The sequence below is a fragment of the Hyaena hyaena genome, unplaced genomic scaffold (genome assembly GCF_003009895.1).
Source record: "Hyaena hyaena isolate Hyena2069 unplaced genomic scaffold, ASM300989v1 scaffold_36, whole genome shotgun sequence".
NCBI classification, from domain to species: domain Eukaryota; kingdom Metazoa; phylum Chordata; class Mammalia; order Carnivora; family Hyaenidae; genus Hyaena; species Hyaena hyaena.
Window position 1 is genome coordinate 5453908 of NW_024080668.1, and position 27924 is coordinate 5481831.

A 27924-nucleotide genomic window follows, 5' to 3' on the forward strand; every position below is an offset into this window, starting at 1 on the left:
ACTCCCTCCTCCCGCCGCAGGGGGCGCCACCTCCTTCCCCTCCAGAGCCAACCAGCACCCCGACGTCTAAGGTAATGACTGTTTTTCTCTATAGTCCGCCACTCCTTTATGCATCACTAGATAAGATGGTTTCCTGTTGCCTGTTTTGAGCTTCCTTCTCTCCCTCTCCATCTTCGGAGAACCATCCGTGTGGATGCCGATAGCTATAACTGGTGCAGTTTCATCACTGTATGCTCCGATTTATTTATTCTTCTCTTGCCGGACGCTTAGGTTGTTTCTAGCTGGGGGCTATTCCAAACAATGCTGCTAAGAACAGTCACGTGCCCACGTGTGAGCCTGGGTGTGCAATTGGTGGGCACAGAGTGTGCCCAACTCAAGCCTCCTAGTTCATGCGAGCCTGTTTTCCAGAATGGTGCACCAATTTATTTGCCCGCTAGAAATACATGAGAACATCTGTGATCTAGGTCCTTGGTGCCGGCAGATGTTATTTTTGCCAATCTGATGGCTGTGTAGTAGTATCTCATTGTGAATTCATTTGCATTTCATTGATGAGATTAAGCATCTTCATAGGTTTGCGGGCCCTTTGGATTTCCTTTCTTATAAAAGAGGGTCTGTTCAAGTTTTCTGGGTTGTTCTTTATCTTCATTTTGGTTCACAGAAGTTCTTTATAAATTCTGGATCCTGGTCCTTTGTCAGTTTTATGCGTTGGGGGATCTTCTCCCACTCTGTGGCATGTCTCTTTACTCTCTTAATATGTCTTTGGTTGAACAGATGTTCTGCATTGTAATATACTCAAATTTACAAAATCTCAAATTTCCGACGAATGGTTTCTTGTATCCAGTACAAGAAATCCTTCTCTACCCCTCAGGTCATGAAGATCTTATATATCACCTTCTAAATCCTTAGAGCTTTACCCTTCACCTATGGTTTTTAATCCACCTGAATTGATTTTTGCGTCTAGTGTACAGAGAAGGTCTGATTCCATCTTCTCCCCTTCTCGATGACCCCGGCACTATTTATTGAAAAGTCTGTCTTTTCCCCCACCGATCCCGAATATGACCTCTGCTGTACACCAAATGTTGATAAAGTTATGGGTCTGTTTATGGGCTGTCTACTATTTCATTAGTCTACTTGTCGATCCTTATACCGATGCCATATGGTCTTCATTACTATAGCATTATAATAAGTATTATGTCTGGGAAAGCCAGCTCTCCTACCTTATTTTTCTTCTTCAAGAGTAGCTACTCTTGGTCCTTGGCACTGTCATATAAATTTTAGAGCTGGCTTGTCAAGTTCCAACAAAAACCTATTGGGATTTTAATTGGGATTTTACTGAGTCTATAAATCAATTTGGAGAGAAATGACATCTTTACAATGTTGAGTCCTTCAATCCGTGAAGTGGTCTATTTCTCCATTTATTTAGGTCTTCTTTAATGTCTTTTAATAAAATTTTATAATTTTCTCCATTAATGTCTTGTACATATTTTGTTGGATTTATTCCTAGGTACTTCTCATTTTTTAATGCCATTGTGCACAAAGTCTGTTTTAAATTTTATTTTATAACCGTTGCTGGTTAGACATGAATTTGATTTTTTATATTCACTTTGTATCCAGAAATTTTGCTGGACTCCTGAATTCTAGTAGTTTCTTTGTAGATTATTTAAAATTTTCTCTATATATTATCATTATCTGTTTTTAATAATAATTTTATCTTTTTCATTTCCAATGTTTATACCTTTTATTTCTTTTTCTTACCTGCAGTGCTGTCCAAGATCCCTTGTAGAATGTTGAATAAAGTTGGTAATCGTTAAGATAAAAGAAAGAAAAATCGGTAATTGTGAAAGAAAAATCGGTAATTGTTAGCATTCTTGTCTCTGTCCTCAAGGCAGAGGGAAAGCTTTTAAATGTGTCATCATGAAGTATGATGTTTGGTGAAGTTTTTGTAGATAATCCTTTTCACATAAAGGAAGTTCTGTCCTACTGTCCATTTGTCAAGAGGTTTTTACTGTTGCTGTTGTGAACGGATATGGATTTTGAGATATTTTCCCCCCATATATCTATTGAATGATCAGAAAGCCTTTCTCCTTAAATATGTAAATATGTTCACCTTAATTGATTTTTTAAGTTTGTTTATTTCTTTTGAGAGACAGATAGCATGAGGTGGGGGAGGGGCAAAGAGAGAGGGAGACACAGAACCCCAAGCAGCCTCTGCCTTATCAGTGCAGAGCCCGATATGGGGCTCGATCTCGAAAACCGTGAGATCATGACCTGAGCCGAAATCAAGAGTCTGATGCCTGACCAACTGAACCACTCAGGCGCCTTTACATTAATTGATTTTTGAATGTTAAATTGCCTTGTAATCCTGCAATAAACTCACCTTGGCCATCGTGTAAGTGCTAAATGAAGAGGCTGTCCCATCAGACTATTGTAGGTCTGAACTCCAGCTATACAACTACCTAGCAGTGTGCCCTGGACAGGGTACTAAACCTCTCTGTGCCTTATATGCTGAAATGAGGATAATAGTACCTAACTCACAGAAGTATTGGAAGGTTTAGTAACTTGTCCAAAACGCTTAAACCAGTGTCTACACCTAGGAAGCACCATATAAGTGTTTGTGATTTTGTGGAGTAAACAAGAATTTGTTTAGGGTTTTCATAGTTGTGTTCATGAGTGATTTGAAGCTTGTAATTTTTCTTTCTCATAAATAACCTTAGCATTAGTGTTTTGCTAAACTTATAAAATTGGTTGAGGGGTCTTCTCTCCTTTTCTACTCTCTGAAAGAGTTTGTGTAAGATTAAAATTGCTGATTCCTTGACTATACGCTAGAAATCACCTGTGAAGCTATCTGCCGTGGGGGTGTCATATGGGAACAATGTTCAACTTAAGTTCTCTGATGGTTACAGGTCAGTTCAGGCTTTGCATGTGTTGTAAATTTACGTGGGAACTTCTCCAATATTCAGTAGATTGGCATAATATTATTCACGATAACTAACAGCCATCTTTGAAACATCTTTGAAATGTCTGCAGGAAGTTTCCATTTTCACCCTTGACATTGGGTGTATGTGCCTTTTCCTTTTTTTTCCCCCCTTGATCACTACAAACAGAAAATCACTAGTTATATTAGTCTTTTCAGACAATTTTTGAGCCTTGCTAATCTTCCCTATTGTATTTTAGCTTTTTGTTTCATTAGTTTCTTCTCTATGGTATTATTTACTTTCTATTCACGTCTGTTTGCTGTTCTTTTCCTAACTCCACAACCCCATTTATGTTACTAGGATATACATTTGAGGATTAGAGTTCCCTTTGAATACTCTTTTGGCTTCAACCCTTGAATTTTGATATGTAGTACTTCCATTACTACTGAGTTCAAACTATTTTATAATTTTCACCATGATTCCTTTCTGGGGGCCACAAGTTGTGTATTGGTACATTTCTTAACTTCCAAACAAATAAAGATGTTCTAGTTATCTTTTTGGTTTTTTGACTTTTAACTTCAACACGTTAGTCAAAGAATATACTCTGTAGCATTTCAGTCTTGAAATATGTGGAGGCTTGCTTTGTAAGCTACTGCAGGGTAATTTTTAATGCACTCTGTATTCCTAAAACACACGTGTAGGTGTTGCATGCAGTATATTGCATACATCCATTGAATCTAGTTGTGGAATCCTGCTGCTCATGTATTACATATTTTTACCGATGTTTTTATCCATCTTTTACTCTCCATCGATTACCTTCTTATGTTATGTTTTATATCTGTCCTGATGGGTCTATGTTTTTGTTTTTTGGGGTTGTTTTTCCTCTTTCCCTTGGTTCTTGCCTCCTCCCAAATTGATTTTTTTTTTTTTTTTTAGTCATTCCATTTCTTCTCCTCTACTAATTTGATTGTGTTATTTTTGTGGTGCCTAAAATTGGAGTATAGGTATTTTACCTTGGATCCCACAAAGCACTGGTGAGGGTGTGGGGATGTGAGACAGAGAAAGAAAGGAAGGCAATCAGGCCCCATTCATGAAGCAGTTCAGGCTGTGGGCAACCGGGGCTCACTCCTGCCGGGGACCTCTGCGAGAGCACATAGAACCTGTCTGGGCATTCCTATCCCGGAACCAAGGAAGCCCACATCATCATTCAGCAACCCTCCTCTGTCACTGGGGGAGGGCGTGAGGGCTGCTCCCCAGCTTTTCTGACCTACTCTGTGTAGGGGCCAAACATACTCCTACAACCGGGGAACGTTCCCAGGCTCGGCAAGTATGGGCAGTTGTATAATCATCTTCCGGGAATTACAATATGTATAATCTACTCAGCAAAGTCTAAAGATAATCAATACTTTTATCCTTCCTGGACAATGCAAAGATCTAGAACACTTCGACCCAATGTATTTACCCTCCCCTGAAATTTATAGACTGTTGTGTTTGTGTATTTTAATTCTATCTTGCTTGCTTTTAACCACACATGACATTATTTTTATACGTCCATTAATATCACCCACAAGGTAGTGTCCTTACGTGTTCTTCATTCTTTTTTTCATCTCAGACCTTGATCTTTTGCACATGAGTATTGCAGAACTCTTTTCTCATAAGGTCGTGACCTGAGGTAACGAAGCAAATGTTTTATCAGCTGACCACATGGGAAGAGCAGCAGACCAAGCTCCCAGGCTACCTGGGAGTGACGCGCTTTCCTGAGTCCCTCCATCTCTCCTTTCTTCCTTCCCTCCGTTTCACTCTCCCGGCCTCGCTTCCTCCCCTCCTATTTCCTTCTTGTTCTTGGTTCCTTCCAGAGGCTATTGATTTTGGAACTATGTCTTCACTGCATTTTGTCCACATGAGAGAATTGCCTTTCCAAGCCAATGCACAAGGCATTATAAATTTCTTTGCTCACTGAAGCCTGTGGGAATTTCCCCGGAATCTAGTTCCAGTGGAAGGCCAGTGGACAAGCGAATGTGCCCTTCAATGCCCATGAGGGTACTGTTGCAACTCTGCTCAAGGGCTGGTCCTGTGTTCGCCATCAGGATATTGAATTGTTCCTGAATTCGTATCCAAAAGGAAAATAAGACTTCCGGAGACTCCAAATAATCAGGATAAAGTAGGAAGCATTTCATTTACACATCTTTCTTAGGCATGGGATATGAAGTTCTAGTTTTTTTGAAGCAGCTGCTAAGGAAAGGATTTGGGGTTTCAGTTTAATTGCTTCTGAGAAAAATTCCATAGTGGGCCATTTAGAAAGAAAAAGGAAAAAATTCAGGGTGGGATAATGAATTCAACCACACGTTTAAATTTTTGTTTGAACTGTTCAGGATCTGATTTAAAAACCTGGCTTTTGTTTTATATGATTAAACAGTTTGTTTTCATAGAGTATATGTTAATCCTAAAAAAGAAAAGAAATCTTTCCTTCCAAAACAGCTTCCAGAGGCTGTTGATTTTGGAACTACGTCTTCACCACGTGTGTATTTATATATTCATACGTTCATAATTATAAGAGACATTCATGGAACAGTGGTCAGCAGGCCAACATGAGGAACAGGTTTCTATCTATAGTGAAATATGATTCTGACCATCAATCTTGGTAGCTTCTGAAAAGGGTAGGGAAAAATAAATGACGGGATGAGGGGGCGAGAGGTACTACAGTATCAAGGCCACGTATAAGCTACATAACCACTATTTTTAAAGTTCCCTGTTAAACGGACCCCTGGGTGGAAAGAGGGACACTTTCCAAGGTAAGGAATCAGTGTAAAGGAAATGGTGAATTAAGTTTCTCAATACTTTGAATAGAGAACACTGAACAGAATAGATACTATTGAAGAAGACCGAAATATATCACCCCAAAACATGTCACTTTGGCATTTGATTATTTTGAATTAAAGGCATTTTAAAAACAGTAGGTATAGGAAGGATGCTCTGATCCTTCTTTTTCTTCCTGAAAGCAGGTGATGAAAGTCTCATATGAAAGGTACCCTCCCTGTACTAGGAAGAAGGAAGACATTCTTATCACCAGAGACAGGAAATGTGGGGCTGAGAAATTGGTACAAACCTTGTTAAGCCAATCTTTCCTTTCTTAGTTACTTATTTATCATTTACTACCCCAAGGCCAAACCCCTTTGTCTTGCAGTTCTTTACAAATTAAATGTTACCTTGTCTAAAGATATAAAAGTGTCTCACTCTGGTCACATCTTGAGGTCTCCATTCTCTTGTGAAGCGTCCCATGTAAATTACGAAGCTTCACATGCGTTTCTCCTATTAATCTGTCTCATGTCAGTTTAATTCTTAGGCCCAGACAGAGACCCCAAGATGGCAAAGAAGAAATTTTCTCTTCTCCTATATTATTATCCCTATTTTACATACCAAAACTGGGGCTTCGGGATCTCAAAAGTTAGTTTTTCTAACAGCCCATTGTCATACAAACTGTTGGTGGCCGATCAGGTTGGCAATTTGTGTCTCTTGACTTTGAGTTCTGGATGCTTCTTGGTGGTTGTACTCCACAACCAGGGCAGTTGGGAGAAGCAGGAAGTAATCAGCATTGCAGCAGTGGGGGCTCTGAGCACTCACAAGGATGCCATGTATCGATTCTATATCCTCCCAGTCTGTGATTTGACTTTTGAAGGACCAACAGTTGCACTAATCTCAGACAATTTGTCTGTTCCATCTAAGTCTCTGTGACGGGCAGTCTTAATATCCCACAGGTACCTTTTACTACCCCAACACTTACTGGGAAGCATCAATGACTGACCCATACTGGACCAGACAGATTCTCCCTCTAAGGTCTCTGGATTTGGACCATGCAGACCTAGGTAGCCAGCTGCAAAGAGATGGGTTAGAAGATTCCGTAAGGTCAGGTGCAGAGACCACCGTTTGGAATAGTCAGAATGGAGCAGCGAGTAGTAGATGAGCAAGAGAAGCCTGTTTGCAGAGAATCAAGGCCACTAGACCTCCAAAGAGAGACAGAAAAGAGAGAAGGAGGGAGAGAAAGAGAGAGAGAGAAAGATAGAAATTAGCTGTCTAATGATTTTTTTCAGTTGATGAGACCCAGTGAGATCCCCTGCAATGTTTTTCCTTTTTTTTTTTTAATATTTATTTTTGAGAAAGAGAAAAAGTGTGAGCAAGGGAGGAGCAGGAAGAGAAAGAGACACAGATCTGGAAGCAGGCTCTAGGCGCTGAGCTGTCAGCATAGAGCCCAATGTGGGGCTCAAACTCACAAACTGTGAGATCATGACCTGAGCCAAAGACAGGTGCTCAACTGACTGAGCCACCCAGGCACCCCAATGTGTTTCCATTATATTCTATTAATCATTCCCTTCTTACCTGAACTTCTTTGAGCAAGTTTCTCTGCTTTGTAGCCAGATGGGCCCTTACTAAGTCATCACCCATGGAATATAGAGCACTGACTGCGATTGCATTTGCAGCAACGTGACAATAGTCAACTCATCAACCAGTGTTTTGAACACCTACTATGTAGATGTGATAGGCAAGGGGCAAAAAGAGAACTGAGCCTTGGTCCTTGACCTAAAGGAGCTGGCGGCTTAGTGCGTCATTCATGTAAAAAAATAGTTTGGGAAGAAGGATTGACACAGACATAACCAAAAAAATTCGTGACATGACAAAATCAAGGGCTTGGGTGGGTAAGCGAATTCTAAGGGCAATGTGAGTTTCAGAAAAGGAAATATAAGGAATTCTTAAAAGAAGTAGAGCACTTACATTTCACTTTGAAAGTACCATCAGGATTTCAATGGATTGAAATGAATGGGGAGGCTTGGGGAAGAGTTCTCAGTTGCCAGTTGCTGAGAACTGGTAGCTTTGGGACTCTGCAGATGTACAGGGAGGGGAAGGAGGGGTGTGAGAGCGTCAGGAGAGGATCACAGGATTGTGGCTTGCCTAGACATTGGAAGAAGACTCATCCAGATTTAAAAATTGCTTTTTTACCCTCTTTCCAAATTTCCTCCGTGATTCCTTCTTTAGCCAATATTTCTTAGGCCTTAAAGACATTTCCTAATCCTCCTCTTTCCCTCTTTTCTTTCTTAAGACCCTTAAATTTAAACCACTCTTTGGGCTCTCTTTTGGGAGAATCATTACGGGAAGAACTGATGGTGCTCTGGGGACATGACACACCTCTCTAACCTTAGTGGTTCTTCTACGAGTTAAATGACTTCCCTAATGAGCCCAGATGCTACCTCCTGCAGTTGAACTTCACCCCTTGGCCAAGAATTGCTTACAGCTCATGGCCCTCCCCTTCCCACACCCACTTCTCCTAAGTTCCCTTACCCAAAAATTTCATCACTTCCCAGAACAGCCAGAACATTCTTGGATGTTACTGTCAGTTAGTGTTTAACCAAATATCTGTCTCTAAGGGGTAGGTTGGACTAACGGAAGAAGGATTGAAGCCTGAGACATAAAAGGACAACTTCTTCAGGGTGCCTCCCCAGGTTCTGGAAGAGAGGGAGAAAGAGAAGGCAGTGGACACAGGAGCAAGAAAGAATGGAATCGAGCTTCACCTCCAAGGACACTTATCTGAGCCATTTCAACCCTCGGGATTACCTAGAAAAATATTACAACTTTGGGTCAAGACACTCGGCGGAAAATGAGATTCTTAGGCATCTTCTGAAAAATCTTTTCAAGATATTCTGCCTCGGTAAGTTTGTGTGTTATCCCTATGTCTCCCTACCAATATGTGAGTCATATAAATAGAATCTCAGGGAACTGCTGGGTTGGTGTCTAGGCATCGCTATGTGACAGCCCTTTTGACATCACTCATTTATTTAACGAGGGTAAAAACTAATGTTGATCCAGAGATATTACAATTTACAAAGTGCCTTTTTATGCATTATCTCATTTGGTTGTGCAAAATGGAAACCAAAACGCAGGCATTCTGTCCTTGATTTTATATCAATTTGCTAGGTGGCCAGAGCCAGCCATTTAACCATGACTGGCCGCTTAAGAAATGGAGGTTCTAATATTTATTCCGTTTCTAACTCACAGGAATGTTGTACATGTGCATGAGACAAAGACCTCCCAATACATGAAGAATTGGATGCTTTTTGGAGAGAGACATAAAAACTCAATTAAAAAAAAAATTAACTTTCAGCCCCCCCCGCCCCAAAATCAAAGCCAAAACCAAAACCAAAATTTTAACTTTCCCGAAATATTTCTTAATAGTTTTTACGTTCTCTGTGTAGCAGTCTTTCTGGATTAAAGGTCTGTACACGAGATGTCGATCTTTTCTTTTTTCTCCTGCGACTAAAAATATTCCAACAACATGCTTCCAGCTTGGATTGGACCATGGAAAATGCAATCATGTAAAAAAAAAAAAAAAAAGACGTTGAGGGAAGAGGAGTGAGTAGAGAGATGGTCTATCTTTGGGCCTTTCTAGCACAGTCTCAGTGAAAACAGTACATACCAGCTCTGTCCGCTGCTGTATGAGGCCTCATCCTCTCTCCTTGTTCCTTCTTCTAAACCAGATGGTGTGAAGGGGGACCTCCTGATCGACATTGGCTCCGGCCCCACCATCTACCAGCTCCTCTCTGCTTGTGAATCCTTCAAGGAGATCATTGCCACCGACTACACTGAACAAAATCTGCAGGAGTTGCAGAAGTGGCTAAAGAAGGAGCCAGGGGCCTTCGACTGGTCCCCAGTGGTGACCTACGTGTGCGAGCTCGAAGGGAACAGGTAGAGAAACTGGGGTCTGCTTCCTGGCTTTCTGACGGCCCCTGAGTGACTCCCTAGAGCCCAAGTTACAAAGCAAAGGGAATAGAGAGAGGCCAAAGAGAAATCCAGATGGAGAAGAAGAGGTAGAGAGAGAATGAGACAGAGGGACATGTGTGTGTACACACCAGAATAGCAGAAGACACAGAATAGAATTGAAGAAATGGCCACTGAGCCAAAAGGAGGCAAAACCTTCCCAGACCAGTGTGGAGGTGCAGCATGCGGGTCAGGTGCCATGAGATAATGACATTTATGACAAGTTCAAGAATGAGGGGAAACTATCTCTTCAACTAGCAGCTTTTGGGTGTCCCCCAGGACCACCCTGCTGCTAACTACCCAAGTGCTTAGGGCTCTGCTGTGGGGGTGGCTAATGCTGGCACCACCAGAGACAACAAAAAGCTGTTTTTAAACTGGGATTCGCAGCATAAAGGAAGTCTCTGAAAAGAATCTGTTCCTCTCCATCCACAAAATCAGAGCTTTATGTACTCACGACTAATGGTCAACATCTCAGGCGACTCTGTCTACAAGTCAGTTTATGCAGCCGAGCCTTGTTTAAATGATTAATTTCTCTCCACATGAGAAATTGTCAATAGCTTACGAGCCAGGAGGGACCAGGTCTGCGTTTCATTTTCTCTCTCCCTTGTCCTGATGTGCCTCTGTCCCCTGGCAGTGGTCCTGCAGTGACTCAGCCCAGTTCCACTGTTCTGCCCACCTGACTGTTGCTCCAGCAGCAAAGTGTGTTTGCTGTTATAAGCACGTTGCTGAGTCCCACAGGCTTCTTTGCAAACTGTCTAAAAAGACCACTTCGGTATACCTCCCAGGATCCTACTAACCCCGTCCACTACTTCTTACATGCTCAGTTATTTTTACATTTCTTTTTTTTCTCCCTGCTCTTACTGTATGTTTTTTGTACATTTCCTCTGTCTTTCCGCACTTTCTTGCCCATGATTTAATTTTTGCATAACTCCCTTCCTTCCCCAATCCACTTCTTCCCGTATTTGCATCCCCACCCTTGCTCATGTGCTTCACTCTTTGTGTGCTGCATGGCACATCATCGTCTGTCTTTCCTTTTCTTGGCTTTTCATCCACAAGGGAAAGCATACATGTTTTTAATTAACATATCCCATTCTTTGGTCAGAAAAGGGCTCTGACTTCTCAGCAAGACAATCTCCTTCAAGAAATGGGTGCTAACACTTTTTGGTTCTTGGTTAAAGGAACTAGTGTTCGTTCATTCAATGAACCCATATTGGACATGTGGGATGTGCCACACAGTCTCACCTACTGGGATAGACTGTTGGGCAAGATGGAGGAAGTCCCTTGTCTCCTAGACCTCATATCAGGGAAGGCAGCCACATGTCAGATCACTTAGGGCTTTGAGGGCAGGCTAAAGATCCTGTACTTCAAGTGTGATGAGAAGGCATTAGAGGTGTAACCCAGAAAGTGATATGACCCATTTACATTCCTAACATCTCTCTGGCTGTTGTGTGGAGAATGGATTAGAGGGTTTAGAGGAGAATGAGAGGTGCAGAAAGGAGACACTTTAATCCAGGTAAGAGACGATGGTGGCTTGGACTAATGGATTGGTCAGTGATGGAGAGAGGAAGAGGACTTTAAGATGAATTTTTGAGATAGAATGGATAAGAGTTGGTAACGATTGGTCATGGGAAATAATGAGAGGTAAGTTATCAGGTATGACTCCCATGTTTCTGAACTTGAGTGAAGTAATATTCTGGAATCCCAGGGATAAATATAAAATCATGTGGTCCTAACATGTCCCCAAGGAGTATGCCTACCTCCATACTTTACCTCTGGAGTTATGGTCCACTCATTTTTCTATATGTGCACTTAAATTTGCTTCTCATCACTTTACCAAATTTATTTATTCCTGAGTCAGGTTCTCTTCTGAAACTAACTCTACAGTCTGCTTCTATTTCTTTAATCCTTTCATTTTTTTTAATAGTCTGCTGAATTCTAGCTTAGTAGGAGTATTCTGTACTTTGTTTTCTTACATATTGTTACTATACTGTCTAATTGATAGTCAACGTGGATTGTCAGATGTAAGTTATCAAGGTGACTCACTGCTTGTACAATTCCTTTTAATATAGTGATATAAACAAACTAGGAGTTTTCTGTTTTATTTCCCAATTAATGTTTTTGCTGCATGTAGAGTCACTAAACTTCCACTGGGTCTTTTATCTTTTTTACCAGGAAAAGTAAGTCCTGAAGTCAGGTAGTGTAAATCCTCCAGCTCTGTTCTTTTTCAAAATTATTTTTGGCAATTTTAGTATATATATATGTAGTATATATATTTTTCAATTGAAGTATAATTAACATACAGTGTTATATTAATTTCAGATGCACGATATAGTGATTCACCAATTCTATACATTACTTAGTGCTCATCATCAGTGTGCTCTTAATCCCATTTTCCTTTTTCCCCTATACCCCTCCCACCACCATCCTGAAAACCACTAGTTTGTTCTTTGTATTTAAGGGTCTGTTTCTTTCTTTGTCTCCATCTTTCTTTGTTTGTTTTGTTTCTTAAATTTTGCATACGGTGGAATTTTAAAAATATGGAATTCTAGGGTATTTGTCTTTCTCTGTCTGACTTATTTCACCTAGTATTATACCTTCTGAGTCCATCCATGTTGTTGCAAATGGTAAGATATCATTTTTTATGGCTGAGTAATATTCCATTGGAGATCTATCTATCCATCTATCTATCTATCTATCTATCTACCTACCTACCTAGATATCACATATCATTACCTCTTCATCTATGGATGGATACTTAGGTTGCTTCTATAACTTGGCTATTGTAAATAATGCTGCAATAAATATGGGGATACATATATCTTTTCAAATTAGTGTTTTTGTTTTCTTTGGATAAATACTCAGTAGTAGAATTAATGGATCATATGGTGATTCTATTTTTTTTTTTGAGGTAACTTCATACTGTTTTCCACAGTGGCTGCACCAACCATGCTTGAGGGTTCCTTTTTCTCCACATTCTCACAAACTCTTGTTATTTCTTATCTTTTTTATTTTGACCATTCTGGTAGGTGTGAGGTGATATCTCATTGTGGTTTTGATTTGCATTTCCCTGATGATGAGTGATGTTGAGAATCTGTTCATGTATCTGTTGGCCATTTGTATATCTTCTTAGGAAAAATGTCTGTTCAGGTCCTCTGCCCATTTTAATTGGATTATTTGTTTCTTTGGTGTTAGGTTGTATAAGCTCTTTATACACTTTGGATTTTAACCCCTTATCAAGTATGTCATTTGCAAATAGCTTCTCCTATTCAGTAGTCTGTCTTGTTGTCTGTTGATGATTTCCTTCACTGTGCAAAAGCATTTTTAGTGCATTAAATTTTGATATAAATTTTAGAATAAACTTGTCAATCTCTTCCAAAAAGGCTGCTGAGATTTCGATTGTGATCTTTGAATTTACAAATCAATTTAGGAAAATGGACATAGGGAATCTGTAGCCCATAAACATAGTTTATCACTCTATTTATTTAGGACTTCTTTATTTAGGGCACCTGGGTATCTCAGTCATTTGAGTGCCCAGCTCTTGATTTTGGCTCAGGTCAAGATCTCATGGTTCCTGGGTTCAAGCCCCAACATTGGACTCTGTGCTGACAGTTTGGAGCCTGCTTGGGATTCTCTCTCTCTACCCCTCCCCAGCTTGCACACACATGCTCTCACGCTCGCGCTCTCTCTCTCTCTCTCTTTCAAAATAAATAAATAAACATTAAAAGAGTTCCTGTGTTTTATGTTTTTTTTAATGTTATTGTTAATTTTCCAGGATATACTTTGTTGAATTGAACACTATTGTCTCTTAAATACTTGCACTAAAAAGTGCACCACAAGGCCAGAGACTATTTTACAATATTTTTTTCTTTACAATACATTCTGAAGTGCATTTGCCCTCTTTAGGAAGCGAACTATCAATTCATTGATTAATGTTCACTTATACATTCCTGTATAGGAATTACAATTTTGTCATTATAGTAGTAAAATGATATTCCTTGTGAAAAAAATATAAAAAATAAAAATGTGTTAGTATATAGAAATACAATGGATTTTTATATATTGAGCTTGTGTCCTGCAATCTTGCTGACTTCATTAATTAGGTCTAATAGTGCTTTTTTGTAGATTGCAAAGTTTTTTCTATATATACTCCTTTATCATCTGCAAATAAAAATAGTTTTACTTCTTCTATTCCAGCTATATGCCTTTTATTTATTTTTCTGGCCTATTATAGGACTTCCAAAACAATATTAAATAGAAAGGTTGGAAGTCAGCATATGTGCCTTTTAGCATATCATAAGAAAAAAATGTCCAATTTTAATGTCCATCATGAAGTATAATGTTAGCTAGATTTTTCACAGATATTCTTTAACTAAATTTCTTTAAATTTTAATTTCTTGGGAGTTATAACTCAAGTGTTGAATTTTGTCAATATTTTCAGAATTCATTGAAATGGCCATATGATTTTTCTTCTTTATTCCAAAAATGTGAATTATATGGGAAGATTTTTGAATGTTTAAATCTAACTGGCATGCACCCATTGGTCATGAAGTAGTATCCTTTTTATGTATGACTGGATGTAATTTGCTAGTATTTTGTTAGGGATTTTTGCATCTATAAATATGATCAATATTAAGCTGTAGTATTCTTTTCTAATAACATGCTTGGCAGATTTTTGTATCAGTATGATGCTGGATTCATATAAGTTGAAGATGTTTCTTCCTCCTCTGTTTTTTGAAGGAGTTTGTGTATTATTAGTATTATTTCTTCCTTAAATGATTGATAGGATTCACTATCAAAGCTACCTATACCTGAAGGGTCGTTTCATGTGTATGAAGTTTTTAAAATTAAGAATAATATTTTTCAATGGCTATTTGGATTTTCCATTTCTTCTTTGTCTGTTTTGATAAACAGTATCTTTCAACGAATTTATCCTATTCATCTTGGTTGTCAATTTTATTGTCACAGATTTTTTAACAATATATCTTTATTACTCTTTAACATTTTTTTAATGTTTATTTATTCTGAGAGAGAGAGATACATACTGAGTGCAGGTGGGGGAGGGGCAGAGAGAGAGAGGCAGACACAGAATCTGAAGCAGGCTCCAGGCTCCGAGCTGTCAGCACAAAGCCCGACGTGGGGCTCAAACCCATGAACCATGAAATCATGACCCTTCATGGTCTTCCTTCTTTCATTCCTGATATTGACAATATGTCTTTTAAAAAATATCTTGATCAGTCTTGCTAGAGATTGATCAATTTTATTAATGTTTTCAAAGAACCAACTTTTGGTGTTGCTGATTTTTTTCTATTGTCTTTCCTTTTTCAATTGTGTTGATCTCTGCTCTTATTTTTCTAATTTCCTCTCTTCCATTTACTTTAGTCTTTATATGCTCTTCTTTTTCCTGCTTCTTAAGATAGAAGCTTAGATCATTGATTTCACGTATTTCTTTCTTCTAATGTAGCCATTTAAAGCTCTAAATTTCCTTCAGAACTGTTCTAGTGCTGCTCGTGATTTGTGATATGTCATATTTTTATTAATATCCACTTTGGCAGATTTTCTAATTTCCTTTGTGATTTCTTCTTTGCCCATGAGTTATTTAGAATTGTGTTGCTCAACTTCCAAAAATTTCAGGATTTTCTAGATATTTTTATTGGTTTCTATTTAAATTTTGGTGTAGTCAGAGATTTATTTTACGGTCAGCCTGAGGTCTATGTTGGTGAATAATCTATGTGCTTTCTACTGAAAAAAATGTATATCATCCTGTTGTAGTTATAGTTTGTTTAAATATCAATGAAGTCAGGTAGATTGATAGCATTTTTCAAATTTTCTACAGGAGTTTTTGTTTCTCAATTACTGAGAGAAATGTATTAAAATCTCAAACTATGATTTGGATATATTTCTTCATCCCCATCATTATATCAACATTTGCTTCATGCATTTTGAAGCCTTGTTACTATCTGCATATATTTTTAGGATTGTTATGTCTTCTCATTTTATCGACCATTTTGTCATTAAGAAATATCTCCCTTTACTGCCAGTCATACACTTTGTCTTGAAGTCTAGTTTGATATCGATATGACCACATTAGCCTTCTTATACTTGGTGTTTACATGGAGTGTTAGCCTCTAAGAGGGTCCCAGTAATCTTCACCTCAAATACTCATCTCTTGTTTAATTGGTTTCCCTTGGGTGTCTGTTGGATTTAGTGACTGGATTCTTACAAATATATGCAGCAGAGTATCGGCACATGGATTCTGAGAGATTAGGTTACAGAAAGACTATGGCTTCCCTGTTGGGTATTCCTTCTCACTCGCTTGTCTGGAGGGAGCTTGGAAGCAAATTTCCCCCAGTCGAACCTTCAGAGGAGACTGAAGACATAGCCAACACTCTGCCTCATGAGGGACCTTGCAGCAGAGGTACTCAGCTAATTGGTGCCCAGATATCTGACCCACAGAAACTGTGAGATAAATGTTTGTCTCTTTTAAATTGCTATGTTTTGGGGTAATTTATAACACAGCAATAGATAACTAATAGACATGGTATATCTCTTCCACCCTTTTGTTTTCAAGCTGTCTGTGTTTTTATACTTAAAATGTTTCTGTTGCCGGTAGTATGAAGTGGGTCCCGCTTGCCAACCCAATGTGAGGATTTCTGTTATGTAACTGGATTTGTAGTTCACTTACATTTAAGGTAATTACTGATATTGTATGGTTAAATCTCAATCAAACATCCTGGTATGTATTTTCTATTTGTCCCATTTGTTTTGTTTTTCATTTGTGCCTTTGATCGTGCTCCTCCTCAGTGAATGGAATAATGTTTGGTATTCCATTTAATATAAATATATGCATTTTTAGTATTCCTTTTCATCTTCTATTGACTATTTTCTGTTGACCACTTTTGTGTTTTGTGTGAGTGTATATATGTATGTGCATGTGTAATTTGTCTAGAAATTACAGTACATATATCTCTTTTAAGTTTTTAATGTTTACTTTTGTGAGAGACAGAGCATGAGCAGGGGAGGGACAGAGAGAGAGGGAGATACAGAATCCGAAGCAGGTTCCAGGCTCTGAGGTGTCAGCACAGAGCCTGACACGGGGCTTGAACTCACAAACCAGTGACACTGTGACCCGGGTGCTTAACCAACTGAGCCACCCAGATGCTCCTATATTTTTAACATATGGTTAACATTTTACCTCATGAACCAAGTAAGATGCTACAACAGCTTAATTCCTTTGCCCGCTCTTGCCCCTTATGCACTTGTCATATATTTTACTCTATTTCTACTATAATACTATGATACATTGTTAGTATCTTTGCTTTAAAAAGTCAGTGGTGCTTTTATTTATTCTATTTTATTTTTTATTGTGGTTAAAAAAACACATACCATAAGATTTAGCGTCTGAACTATTTTTTTTAATGTTTATTATTTGAGAGAGAGAAAGAAACAGAATACAGGCTTGTGAGCAGAGGAGAGGCAAAGAGAAAGGAAGACAGGATCCAAAGTGGGCCCTGTACTGACAGCAGAGAGCCCTATGCAGGACTCGAACTCACAAACCACAAGATCATGACCTGAGCCAAAGTCGGATGCTTAGCTGACTAAGCCACTCAGGCACCCCTGAACTATTTTTGTTTATTTAAAAAATTTTTTTAATAATTTTTGTAAATGTTTGTTTACTTTTGAGAGAGAGAAACAGTGTGAGCGGGGAAGGAGCAGAGAGAGAGGGAGACATAGAATCAGAGGCAGGCTCCAGGCTCGGAGCTGTCAGCACAGAGCCCGATGCAGGGCTCGAACTCTGGAACAGCTAGATCATCATGAGCTGAGCCAAAGTCAGATGCTTAACTGAATAAGCCACCCAGGCACCCCTGAACTGTTTTTAAATAGATAATTCAGTAGTTTAAGTATATGCACACTAGTCAGTAGTATTTTGAACAAACATTTATAAAGCCTTTTATTTTTATCTATGTATCTGTCCTGTATCATCTTCCTAATTTCTTTCTACAGATCTAAGCTTCTCTCTGGCATCATTTCCCTTCACCTGAAGAACTTTTTTTAGATTTCTTAAAATGCAGGCCTGCTGGAAACAAATTATCTCAGTTTATCAATGCCAGGTAGAATCAGTAACTTTTTTTCTTCCTCATAATATGAGGAATTTAATATTTTTTGACCCCCTAAGTACTTCTGGCATCTCTCTTTCCAGTGTTTGTTGTTAAAACTGGAGACTTTAAATCGAAATACAGTAATTTAAAGCATTATTTTCTTTAAAAATTTTTTCTTTAATGTTTATTTATTTTTGAGAGAGAGAGAGCAGAGGGAAGGGCAGAGAGAGAGGGAGACACAGAATCTGAAGCAGGCTCCAGGCTCCAAGCTGTCAGCACAGACCCCGATGTGGGGCTCGAACCCCATGAGATCATGACCTGAAGCAAAGTCAGATGCTTAACTGACTGAGCCACTCAGGCACCCCTAACACATTATTTTCATATTTCCTTTCAAGGATCAATTTGGATATTTACTATCAGTTTGTAATCATATTTGCAGTTATATGAACATTTAATTTTACTTTATGTTCATTTAATGTGATGTTTTCTAGTTTTTAAGTTTTTAATTCTGATTCATCTTTTAGTCTGTTGAATGGGTCTTCAAATAATGTTTTCAAGAAAAACACATAAGTGACATTTTCTAAGCCCGTGTATATCGGGAATATATTTGTGTAGCCTTTACAAGTGAACAACAACACAAAATTGTTTAATATTGCTGAATATTTCTCTATTTTTTTCCTGGCAAGAAGCTGAGAGAAACTATTTTCAAATGCCATTTTAACCCTAGAAACTCCTCACTTAGAATTGTATGCCAGCAATAGTCTTCAAACTGCAGATACGTTCTTCAAAATAAATGTAATTTCAAGCTTCTTTTTTTTTTCTATTGCCTATCTAATTCCACAGAATGAAACTGGTATTAACTAGAAAAAAAAAAAAAACCTTGTAGCTCTGAGGATTCAGACAATATTTCTAAATTCTTAAATAAATAAGGGATTTCCCAGGATTTATAGAATTTCAGGGAAAGTTTATAAAAGAGTTTTCGATCAGTCAGACAATGTGCCTTTCCGAAGTCCAAATCATATGTCAAGAAGGCTTTTAGAACTTTCTTCTCAATTTCCCTAGCTATCACAAGCCTTTCCATCTCATTCAGAAGGAAACCCTTAAAATCTAGCAGGGTACTAAAAGCATTGCTTATCTCCTGCCAGAATCGTCAGCTCGTAACAATTGGCTCCTGAGAAAGTGTCCCTTCCCCATCGCTGTGAGAGGAAGGAACTATGTTTTTGGCAGTAAAATTCTGCATTCTTCGTCTTATCCTTGTGCTAGATCCTGTGGCTTCAACTATTTTGAGAACGATAGCGATCCCTTTCACCTTACGTCTTTCTTGCACTTTCTTGCATCTTACAGTACCTCTATCAGCTCACAACCTATTTCCTTTGAGATTATTTCTTCTTTATCTGAAGCTATTTCTTGTGCTGAGTGTCCTGCCAAAGACAATTTGAGCTGTCTCCTGGTCCTCTGCCTTTGGAGTGTGACTCATACGTTTAGAATACGACTCCTTTTTAAAACCATCGGAAAACAGTTGTAAGACATTGGGACCCAATTCCTGCTTCGCCTTATTTATTTATCAGGTCAGAAAGTCAAATGCGAAGATAGAAATGACTACTCAAGCCTGTTTTACCTTAAGAGATCCAAGAAATGGCACTGATTAACCTCTGGCTCTGAGAGCTTGGAGCACAATCCTGCCTTGGGGCCCTCAGGCTAAGCAGTTTCCATAGCACCCGGGAGCCTATTAGGAATGCAGGGTCTCAGGCCTCCTTCCTTCCCAACAGAACCAGAATCTGCATTTCAATAAGATCTGCAGGGGGTGGTATGCATTTTACGGTTTGAGAAATACTGGCGTCCGGAACAGAGCTTTCCAACCGGATGCCAGAACACACTCGAGAGTGGGAATGAGCTATAGGTTCCTCTGCAAATTGTCCCCAGCCCTCAGGGCTGCCTGGAGGGGCCTGGGGAAGCTGGGCCCCTCCCTGGTGCCTCTACCAGAGCTGAAGCTCCTCCTAACCTCCTGTGCCCAACAGAAGGAAGCCTGAGCACCAGTAGAGGTGAAGTAAATGCTCTCTGCACAAAGATTCTCCCTTCTATTTAATCAAATGTTTGTCTGCTCCAAATAGACATACTTGTGCCAAATCTGTCCCGTGAAGCTATTAAACTTGCTGTTCCGAAGCATCACTGTATTTTCATGTCTTATGAAAGGGTGATGTTTCTTCTCAAAATCAGGCTCTCCGTGGTCGCCATGATCGTTTCAGCCACACCTAGGAAAAGTTTCTCTCTTTTAAAAGCATGCTTTTCTCTTAGACGTTCTCCTGCATTCTTGGTCCGGGACAATGAAAAGGGCAGACTGAGGAAACATCACTTGGCCATTTATTTCCTTCAAACTGTAAATATTTCTACTCATGTGTCTGAAAGTGTCCCAAATCGAGCTATGGTCTTCCAGGTTTGCTCTCTTTCTGGTATGCTTACCTCCTTGGGTATTGTCAAATAATTAATTAAGGAAGCCAGAAGGCTGGAAGCCAATCTCGCCTTCTCCCTCTCAGTCATATTCTATAATCAATACCAAGTTCTGTCCATTTTATTTTAAGTAGGTCTCACGCCCAGTGCGGAGCCCAACAGAGCTTGAATTCAGACCCTGAGATCAAGACCTGCTTTGAGATCAAAAGTCGGACATTCAGCTGACTGAGCCACCCCAGTGCCCCAAACTCTGTCCATTTCTGAGTTTCTCTCAAACCAGTCTGTGTCTTCCAGTATCTTCCATCCAGGCTATTTTCCTGGTGCAAGCCACCATCCTCTCCTTCCTCCGTGGTCTTCCACTCCACTCTCGTCCCAAAGTGATCGCCTCCAAATGTAGATCCAATTGCACCTTCCCTTCCTTAGCATCTTTTCGTAACTTCCTATGGCTTTGAGGATAAAAAAAAAAACCCACAAATCTTAACATGGTCCCCAAAGCCCTGTCTAGTCTGGCACCTGCTGACCCCTGCAGCCTCAAGTTCTACCATGCTATGCTTTGTTTTCTGAGATCCAGCCTCGTCGGCCTTCTCTCCATATTTCCTCCCACCATATGGCCACTGCACAGGCTGCTGGCCCTGGCTGGAACATCCTCTCCTTCCTACTCTCCTTGGCCTGGTGAACGCTTATTTATTTACCTCTGACATCTCTGCCTACCTGACTCCATTTTGGAGGAGCCCTCCTTGATACTCCAGACCAAGTCAAGCTCCCAACATTCCTCTGTTGAGGCCATGTCCCTCTCATTCCTAGCATTAATTTGTCATTTTCATGGATGATGATTGGGCAAATTCTTTTTCCCCACTGCCCCGTACTGGAATCCTTATGAAGATAGGATCTGTTTTCTCATTTATTCCATCTTGGGCCCCCATTGCCCACCCCTTTTCTGCAACATCACAGAAGTTTTAAAAAAATGTAAAATAAATGACCACGTGCATTTTGTTTTCCAGCCTCTCCCTCCTGAAATATCTGTCTTTCACCTGATTCAGTGGTCACCTGTACCAGAGGTTTTACTGGGCTCATACAGTTCTTACAATGACATCCAAGTGTGTGCAGCTCTTTACGTCCTTTGTACATTCTGCTGGTTCTCCCGCAGAAGGGCCTCCTAGAACGTCTGGGGACAGGGCATGGGAGGAGGCGCTGAGTATCATCAAAAGATCTCACCCAGGGGCGCCTGGGTGGGTCAATCGGTTTAGCGTCTGATTCGGCTCAGGTCATGATCTCACAGTTCGTGGGTTCGAGCCCCGCGTCGGGCTCTGTGCTGACAGCTAGCCCAGAGCCCGGAGACTGCTTCAGATTCTGTAACTCTCTCTCTCTCTGACCCTCCCCTGCTCATGCTGTGTATGTCTCTCTCTCTCAGAAATAAATAAAAACATTAAAAAAAAAAAATCTCACCTCTCACCCAGGGGCTTCTGGGTCACCACCCACCTTGCAGAGATTGGGCAGGAGGAGCCTCTCTAAACGCAGGGTAATTTCTTGGGGTGTGGGAATACATTCTCACAAAGCACTCTCCCTGGGAGCCCTACTCTTTATCCCTTCTCTCGCCAGTTTCTGTGAGTCAAATATTTACAGAAGGAATAGCTGCCCTCTTTTTGCATTGTGAGTCATTTGAAAGACTAGATCTTTAGAACTACAGAAAAGGCCACACTGCCACTAGTTTCCTGTAGAACTGCCAAACCCTTTTCTGGTGTGTGTTTGTTTATTCGTTACCCCTGGAGCTGAATGTGAAGTTGAGTGGTAATTGCCTGTGTCTCCGGGCGAGTCCATTTCCCTGGCGCTGAGACGCCCTGAGATGTAAACTTTACACAGCCTCCTTGGCAGCCAAGTTCACGGTGTTTGCTATATGCCCAAGGACAGGCCGGTCTCCACAACAGTGGGCTTTTCTAGCCAACTTGCCTTTCAAATTGACACATGCTCCATGAGCTTTCTAGACTTCTCAGCCCATCTTCCAGTTTGGGAACAATCTCCATCGTAAACTGACTGGCAAGTACTAGTTCTGCGGTAACTGGCATCTTTCCATAGCTTCATATACAATAGGGCCCAGAGGTCCCACCTGCTTCTGACATAATCACTTAAATACACATGCCTGCAGTGTTCCCAACGTAGAAGATCATCTTCAAACACATTCCAACAACCTGCCATTTTGTCACTTCTTCAGCTTTTTGTACATTTTTGTACTCAGGCTATCCATATGTGTAGATAGATTATTTGACGGTTTCTATTCTAGATTCACTTTACCTAGTGAATCACAGACTCCCATAAGGCTGAATTATTATTTCTTATTCTTAAAAAGTTCGGTCACATCATCCCTGTTCAATCAGGCTGAATGGCAGCTCTCTAACTGATTTCCCTGCTTTTAGAATGACTGACCTTCCCTGTTTTCCCAGAACTGAGAGGGGTTCCCAGCATGTGGGAATCTTCAGTGGGAAAAGTGGCAAAGTCCAGACCACTCGGGACAAACTGGTTACCCTGCTACCATTTCTACCCTTGATAGGGGAGTAGGTCGACCCAACCAAAGGTAATTACTATTCCCGGTGTAGACCACTTTAATGGCTGGCCGGACTTCCCTCAAAGCAATGCCTTGCTATGTTCCAGCTCCCCCTCTTTAGGGTAACAGCTTTCCTGAGATAAAACCAACATAACATATGACTCACCCACTTAAAGTATGAGATTTGATAGTTCCCAGTCTATTCATGTAGTTGTGTAGTCTTTACCCAGTTTTAGAACGTTTTCATAACTCTCCAAACAAGCCCTCCCCGCACTGGCAGCCATTCTCACGTCTCAGATCCTCTTGGCCGCTGGAACCCACTGGAATGCTTTTGGTCTCTAGAGCTTTGCCTTTTACGGGTATTTCATTTAATGGAGTCATACAATGTGTCGCCTTTTGTGTCTGGTTTCCTTCACTTAGTATAATGTTTTCAAGGTTCTTCCATGTTGTAGCATGAATCAGTACCTCATTCCTTTTTATGACTGAGAGTTAGTACAGTGCATTACTGCAATTAATCCCTCCGTAAGTTGATGGACTTGGGGATTATCTCCATCTTTTGGCTATTACCGGCAAAGCTATGCTGAAAAATCTTCACAAAATAATACTATATTGAATTACTGCTATCTGGGATTTTGTTTTCTGGTTTATTCTATATTGGTTTTCCAAATGTTTCTTGATTAATTTAAATTTTTAACGTTTATTTATTTTTGAGAGAGAGAGACAGACGGACAGACAGAGCACAAGCTGGGGGGGGCAGAAAGTGAGGGAGACAGAGAATCCAAAGCAGGCTCCAAGCTCAGCTGTCAGCACAGATCCCGACATGGGGCTCAAACCCACAAACCGTGAGATCATGACCTGAGCCAAAGTCAGATGCTTAACCGACTGAACCACCCACGTGCCCCATGTTTATTGATTAATTTTATGAGACACGAATGAATGGCAAATTGCAGTTAGAAAGATATTGGTGTAATGGACTCCATCTGGCTCCAACTCCCATTTTCAGTCATTTATCTTACATTTTTCTAAAACCTCTGTGATGTGGCTGGAAAGGGGTAGGCGATGGGGACCCAAGATGAAGCAAATGGGAAACAGATCCTATCCTCAAGGGGATTGCAGTACGTGGCAGAGGGGTATGGAGAGGAAGGATTAATCCTCAACACTATGTGTTCAACTTTTGTGGAACTTCCAGTACTTTCTCCAAAGTAGCTGGACCGTTTTGCATTCTCACCAGCAGTGTGTGGAGGGCCCCGATTCCCCACATCCTTGCCAACACTTGTTATTTTCTGTTTGTGTATTCCAGTTATCCTAGTGGGTGTGAAGCACTATCTCATGGTTCGATGTGCGTTTTTCTGATGGCCAAGAATGTTGAGAAGTTATTTCGTATGCTTATTGCTAAACTTAAATGGACAATTATAACATAAAGGATGTTTATAAATAGCCGAGTATATGCACAGGGCTTAGGATTTTAACTAAATATTAAAAAAATAAGAGGTCCACAATGAATTGCTATTGTCTCAGATCATCCTATGTGGAGGTAAATCTCCAAGTTTTGTTTGAACCATTGACTTCTCCTCGTGACCGCAAGTGGCCCCGGCTGTATCCCTCTCTCATCTGCTCTGATGTTGGGCCATCCTCTGTTGTCTCCGTCAAGCCTTGCTGCCGGAGAGGCTGTTTTCTTCTGCAGCAAACGGACGGTGTGTTTCCTGAATGTAAGGCTAGATTTGCACCCCTGGGGCCCTGTTGATGGATTTCCTCAAAGTGCTAAATATCCAGTCATCGCTCCCATTATTTGGGCTCTGGGGCCTATGGGACACTTTAAACACTGGTTCTTGCTTTTCTCTTACCTCTCTGATTTTCTGCTACTTACTTTTCCTTTCCTTTCTTCTCCAGCTTCTCCTGGGCACTCGACATGTTTATTTCATTTGGTTCCTCTGTCAGCCTCTTCCTTCACGCCTCCCCTAACAAATTCCAGAAGGATCCAAGACACTCTAGTTCATCCCCAGCTCTCACCTTCTCTGCCTCTTTCGTGAACTGGTTTTCTCTCAGGAAACCCCTCTGATTTTGCCGAAAAGGAAAGTGTTTTGAGCAAAGCTACCAAGAAAACGATCCCCTTCATAAAACACACTCTCTGCAGTATGTTTTGTGGCTGGAGAACGGCAGCTGGCGGTTCTCTTCTTTCTAGAGGGGCCCTGGCCACAGCTGTGTCCTGCTTATCAAGAGTTTCTATAAATGTCTGCGGACGACCCCACTCCCCCACCCTGATCAGCAGCTACACAAAAATTCCGTTTCCACATTTTAAAGCCGTTATTACCGGATATGGATCAGTCAAATGATCACTATGTGGCAGCTTGGCAGAGGAGACAGTGTGATAATTAATAAACAAACACAAAAATAGGTAATAATAATAATTAATGATAATAATAATAAAGGAGCCAGGCACTATTCTAAATAGTGGAGGAAGAAAAACTGCAATGGTAGTAGTGGGCAGCAAGGTACTTTTATTATCCTTCCATGTTATTACTCACTTTATAAAGAGATGTAATCCGGCACAGGGTACTGTAGTCACATCCACGTGCTAAAGCATCCTTCATTTCTTCTTCCTCCATTTTTTCATCAGGGATGGCCCTAAGGACGTAACATTTGCGACAACATTGCCATTTTCAGCCCCGACCAGAGAGATCCGGATGCATGACATTCTCATGGGTACAGGGTGGCGAGTGGTGTTTGTTGGCTTGTGTATTTCAGAGTCAAGAGGCTGGAGAAGGAGGAGAAGTTGAGGCGTGTGGTCAGGCAGGTGCTGAAGTGCGACGTGACCCAGAGCCAGCCTCTGGGCAGCGTCCCCCTGCCCCTGGCCGACTGCTTGCTCAGCACGCTGTGCCTGGACGCCGCCTGCCCAGACCTCCCTGCCTACTGCACGGCCCTCAGGAACCTCAGCAGCCTGCTAAAGCCGGGGGGCTTCCTGGTGGTGGTGGATGCCCTGAAGAGCAGCTACTACATGATTGGCGAGCAGAAGTTCTCCAGCCTCTGCCTGGGCCAGGAGGCAATAGAAGCTGCCGTGAGAGAGGCTGGCTTCTCAGTCGAGCAATTCGAGGTGATCTCCCGAAAGTATTCTTCCACCATGTGCGACAACGAAGGGCTTTTCTCCCTGGTGGGGCGGAAGCTGAGCAAGTCTGTATGACACCTGTGATCGCAAATAAAGCAGTTAACTTCTCGGTTCTAATTGCCTGGTCGTTGTGCTGAGTTGAATCCCATGGCAGGGGCTCCCCGGCTCGTTTAGGGCGGGATCGACGTGGTCAGTCAGTGGGGGACCAACTGGTCGACCAGCCACTCTGTGCTTCCTCTGTGTGTCCAGACGAGCAACCAGCACAGCCGGTCTTCACTGCGCATGGTTAGAAAGTGTCCTAATCATGGTGGCTCATGCCCACGCAGGCCTACAGAGCGCTGTGTGCGGAGATGGGCTCTCTTTCCTAGGGGCCCACTGCTTCCTTCTCTCTCAAGAACACGCTTCTCTGGTTCCTCAACAACTGCCTTCTCTGGGGACCCCATCCTCTGCTGGGGTCCACTGGTGTCACCACCACCTCTGGGGTCAGATTCCCTTTGCTCCTGGGTCCCACAGGTAAGGCAGGCCCTTCTCGTGCTTCCTTTAGGACACTAGGCCAAGGCCGTGCTGACAGCTCGGAGCCTGGAGCTGCTTCAGGTTCTATCTCCTTCTCTCTCTGCCCCTCCCCACTTGCACTCAGTTCTCCTCTCTCTCTCTCTCTCTCTCTCTCAAACATAAATAAACATTTAAAAATTTAAAAAAGAGTCCGACACCCCGCCACCTGAGCCACTCAGGTGCCCCGATTGCTCTCTTCATCTTTGATACTAGTTGCCAAACCTACAGAGAAAAGGTGTCCTGACCTCTACGTGGGAGAAGGAATGGAAACCACCCTGGGCCGCCGGCCTGCAGGCTCTTTGCTGGTACCGCCTGCCGGAGGGGCTCTGATAACACTCAGTTTGTATGCCGCTTGCCTTTCCTTTCTCATTTAAGCCATACATTTATTTACTATTTATGTAGAGCCAGGCAGTGGGCATGCCAGTGAAGCCCCCGGTGCCAGCTGGCTCAAGGGTCCCCATCTTTACGGTCACAACAAAAATACCCCAAGTGTTCCCAGATACTTCCAAAGGCAGTACCGCAACCTGCAGCAGCGGTCCACACGCGGAATCCACTGGGTCAGCGTCTCCTGCTCGGGATCTGCTGCTGGTGCACATCCCGGCCTCGGGGTGCTGGGGGAGGGATGACATGGTCTGTCTGGAGAAGGAAGCTGCCCTCTGGACGTCTCAAAGCCAGGCTGCTTTCCTCACAGAGACGTGGGGGCACTTTCTGTCTATACCAAAGGGGGGCAAACTTGTCCCTCAAAGGGCCAAACAGTACATACGTGTCATGCTGTCTTGATCCCAACTACCCAGATCTAGAGTTGTAGCAAAAGCGGCTGTGATCAATATGCATATGAACGGGCAAGGCTGTGTTCCAATAAATCTTGATTTATAAAAACAGGTGGATGGGTGGATTTGGCCCAAAGGTTGTAGTTTACTCATTCCTGATCTAGAACCCTGAAGTAGCCTTGTTTGTGTCCAAAGTTTTGTAACATTATAGTAGGTTTTTTTTAATGTTTATTTATTTTTGAGAGAGAGAGAGAGAGACAGAGTGCGAGTGGGGGAGGGGCAGAGAGAGAGGGAGACACAGAATCCGAAGCAGGCTCCAGGCTCTGAGCTGTCAGCACAGAGCCCAACATGGGGCTAGAACTCACAAACCGTGAGATCAGGGCCTGGGATAAGTCAGACACTTAACCAACTGAGCCACCCAGGTGCCCCCACATTCTAGTGGTTTCTAACACTCAGTCCTACAAATAGGAGCTCAAACCCAGACCAAGGGACTGAAAAGGGAATTGGAAAAACATTGTTTTCTCCATATTTGGTCCATGCTTATTTCTCTCTTCCCTGTTGCATCCCCAGGTCAGAACCCCTACCTCCTCCCCCCATCAGAAGTCATCCCGTAGCTGTAGACAGAAAATTCAGCTGGGGCCAGATGAAGTCAATTGCACCAATATTTTTCAAACTGCAGATTGTCATTCATTCCTGT

At 41.5% G+C, this 27924-nt stretch overlaps 1 protein-coding gene across 1 annotated transcript; it reads left to right on the forward strand.

Moving 5' to 3' along the window:
- On the forward strand, positions 1 to 26025 carry LOC120229857 (nicotinamide N-methyltransferase). Its single transcript, XM_039229130.1, has 4 exons — positions 1 to 71; positions 8333 to 8613; positions 9440 to 9647; positions 25548 to 26025. The coding sequence occupies exons 2-4, from the start codon at positions 8460 to 8462 to the stop codon at positions 25978 to 25980; spliced, it is 795 nt and encodes a 264-aa protein (XP_039085061.1). The 5' UTR covers positions 1 to 71; positions 8333 to 8459; the 3' UTR covers positions 25981 to 26025.
- Positions 26026 to 27924: the final 1899 nt, after the last annotated feature.